General features: G+C 42.3%; 1 protein-coding gene across 1 annotated transcript in view; it reads right to left on the bottom strand.

Annotated features, from left to right (window-relative positions):
* LOC125043269 (glutamine--tRNA ligase-like) overlaps positions 1–2,500 on the bottom strand; it is a 5,483-nt gene that overhangs the window by 1,950 nt on the left and 1,033 nt on the right. Inside the window, exon 2 of the mRNA XM_047639279.1 lies at positions 1–625. This exon is cut by the window's left edge and continues 1,950 nt beyond it. Coding sequence (XP_047495235.1) covers positions 1–616 — 616 coding nt within the window. The 5' untranslated portion in view covers positions 617–625. The remainder of the gene's footprint in view (positions 626–2,500) is intronic.

Below are 2,500 nucleotides of genomic sequence, written 5' to 3'. Positions count from 1 at the left end.
CGATATTTTCAATAGAGTCCACTATGGGATGACTGAAATCGTAAGATGGATATACCGCCCATCTATCCTTTGTCCTGAAATGGTTGCCCTGCTTAATCCTGTAGGCCACAGGGTCCTTAAAATACTTGTCTTCATACTTCAGTCTAAGAACAGCTTTACCTTTTGGATAAACGTAGTTTACCATCCTTTCAAATTCGCAAATGTTTTCCTCTATCGATCTGTCTTTCCAAGGGGACGCTTTCGCAGAACTGACGGAGTCCTCGTGACATACGTATGCAAGACCTTTCTTAATCATCGTGCGAGCATGTTGCAGCAACACCTCGAAGTAGTCCGACGTGAAGGTCGTCCTGAAGGCGCTGATGTCGTACCCGAGCCACTGCAACATCTCCTTGGCGTCTTCACAGTAATTAACGGAGGCCGTCTCTGGATTCGTGTCGTCAAAGCGCAGGATCATCTGGCCACCATTCTCAGCGGCACAGTTGAAGTTCGTGCGGAAGGTTTTCACGTGGCCGATGTGCAGCGGGCCGTTTGGTTCCGGAGCGAAGCGGAAGCTCATTCCCTTCCTCTGACTGTCGGTCAGGACGAACTCGCCATTGACGAAGCGCCCCGGGATCATGGTGTGCACCTAGCTCAAGAGAAAACTCGTTTATGCATGCATTTGTATATGTATGTAGACCTGTCAGTCAGCCAATATATAAGTTTCTATCAATCAATCAATCTCTCTCTCTCGCTCTCTCTCTCTCTCTCTCTCTCTCTCTCTCTCTCTCTCTCTCTCTCTCTCTCTCTCTCTCTCTCTCTCTCTCTCTCTCCACACACACATACATATGTGTATGTGTCTATGTCTATCTATCTATTTATCTATGTACAAAACACACATATTTTCGATATGCTACTGGTTCATTATTATTTGAAATCAAAACTTTAATGCAATAGTATCCAAGCTGTCTGAATATTGATCATCATCATCAGTATCTAGCTTACTAAAAATCATCACATTTACTAAAAAAAAAATAAGAAATAAAGGAAGCAATAACCTAATTAAAATGAAAAAAATACTTGTGGTGTTTTGTCCTGCGCTTTGTAGGCCTACAGTACATTTTCGAGCAAACCTAAACAGAATACAGTTCTTCATAAGTTGAGTGATTGTACTATGCTCTGACCTTTCCATTTATACGAACTGTTTATCACTATACAAAAGGGTGAACACATCTTCTGAAGAGACCAGTGTATTTATGTTATGGTCTGTAAAATTAGGCTCGTAATTAGGACAACATAGCTCTGATAATTACCAAACAACCAAGCTAGCCGTTCCGTGTAGTCGTGAACAATATTCTCAAACAAAATAAGATCCGCCAACCGCGCTCTTTGGTTTTACGATTCCCTCGGAATAATATGCACTACTCGGTATCCTAATTTCGAGGGTTGCCGTTAAAACAATCTAAGGAAAACCGTTGACATTTGTTCGATAATTTTTTTCTTATCTCATCTTTGCCATACATACAGGTTCGGCTAACGATACAAAAGCTAAGGAATATCAACGGTCAGGCTTTGTATTATAACAGAACGTCGGAAAAAAGTGTTTCTGTCTTCAGGATTGATCTCTTTGGTAACAAGAGTAAACATCCATTCCCATTCCGGAGTGTCGCCGTGTCTCTGGGGAGAGAGGTTGCCTCATTTTTCTCCTTTTGCTGTCACAGAATGCTCGTTTCCATTATCGTGTAAAGAACGCATTACATTTATGCATGTTTACGTGGATGTAGACCATTATTTATGACTAAAGACCAATGCTTTTTGGTGAGTCATCGTGGTGAGATCCAGAGGAATATTATCGTATTATGGAGCTTTTTAGGCACGAGTCTCTTGAAATCTATGCAAAAAGGGAACGAAAGTTAAGAGAGATTCTTTACATTAGTCTAGAGCCTCATTTGCTGTCGTATTATCAGAGCAAACACGCACTGGACATTGCATAGATAACTGTTCTTTCTCCTTTCTCGGTTTATCACTGCCAGCAGGTAGCCTTTCCTGCAGGTTTACATACGCACACACTCACTGTAAACAAATATCACATTTAAACGTACTAACATACGCGCGTACACATACTGTACATGCACATGCACACGCGCGCACGCACGCACGCACACACACACACACACACACACACACACACACACACACACACACACACACACACACTCACACTCACACACAAACGCACACACTCTTTTTTCAGAAAGCAAGAAAGGACCACAAATCAGCGTACATATGTACACAGAGACTAACAGTGACAGAGGTACATAATTTACTGTACGAACCGTATTGATGCAGCTTTCTCGTCTGATCACTTTGGAACATCCCATCCGTCATCTGCCCAGACACAGTTGTTGGATCAGACATTAGGGTCCTCATTGTCTTGCTAATGCCCCACGTAAGAGCAATTATTCGAATGTTCCTGCCAAATGTTCGGCGCATCTTTGGCATCTAGCATTATTAGCCGTGATTA

The sequence above is a fragment of the Penaeus chinensis genome, chromosome 33, assembly GCF_019202785.1.
Source record: "Penaeus chinensis breed Huanghai No. 1 chromosome 33, ASM1920278v2, whole genome shotgun sequence".
Lineage (NCBI taxonomy): Eukaryota > Metazoa > Arthropoda > Malacostraca > Decapoda > Penaeidae > Penaeus > Penaeus chinensis.
Note: the sequence above shows the minus strand (reverse complement) of the source record. Positions and strands in the feature narration are given on the sequence as shown.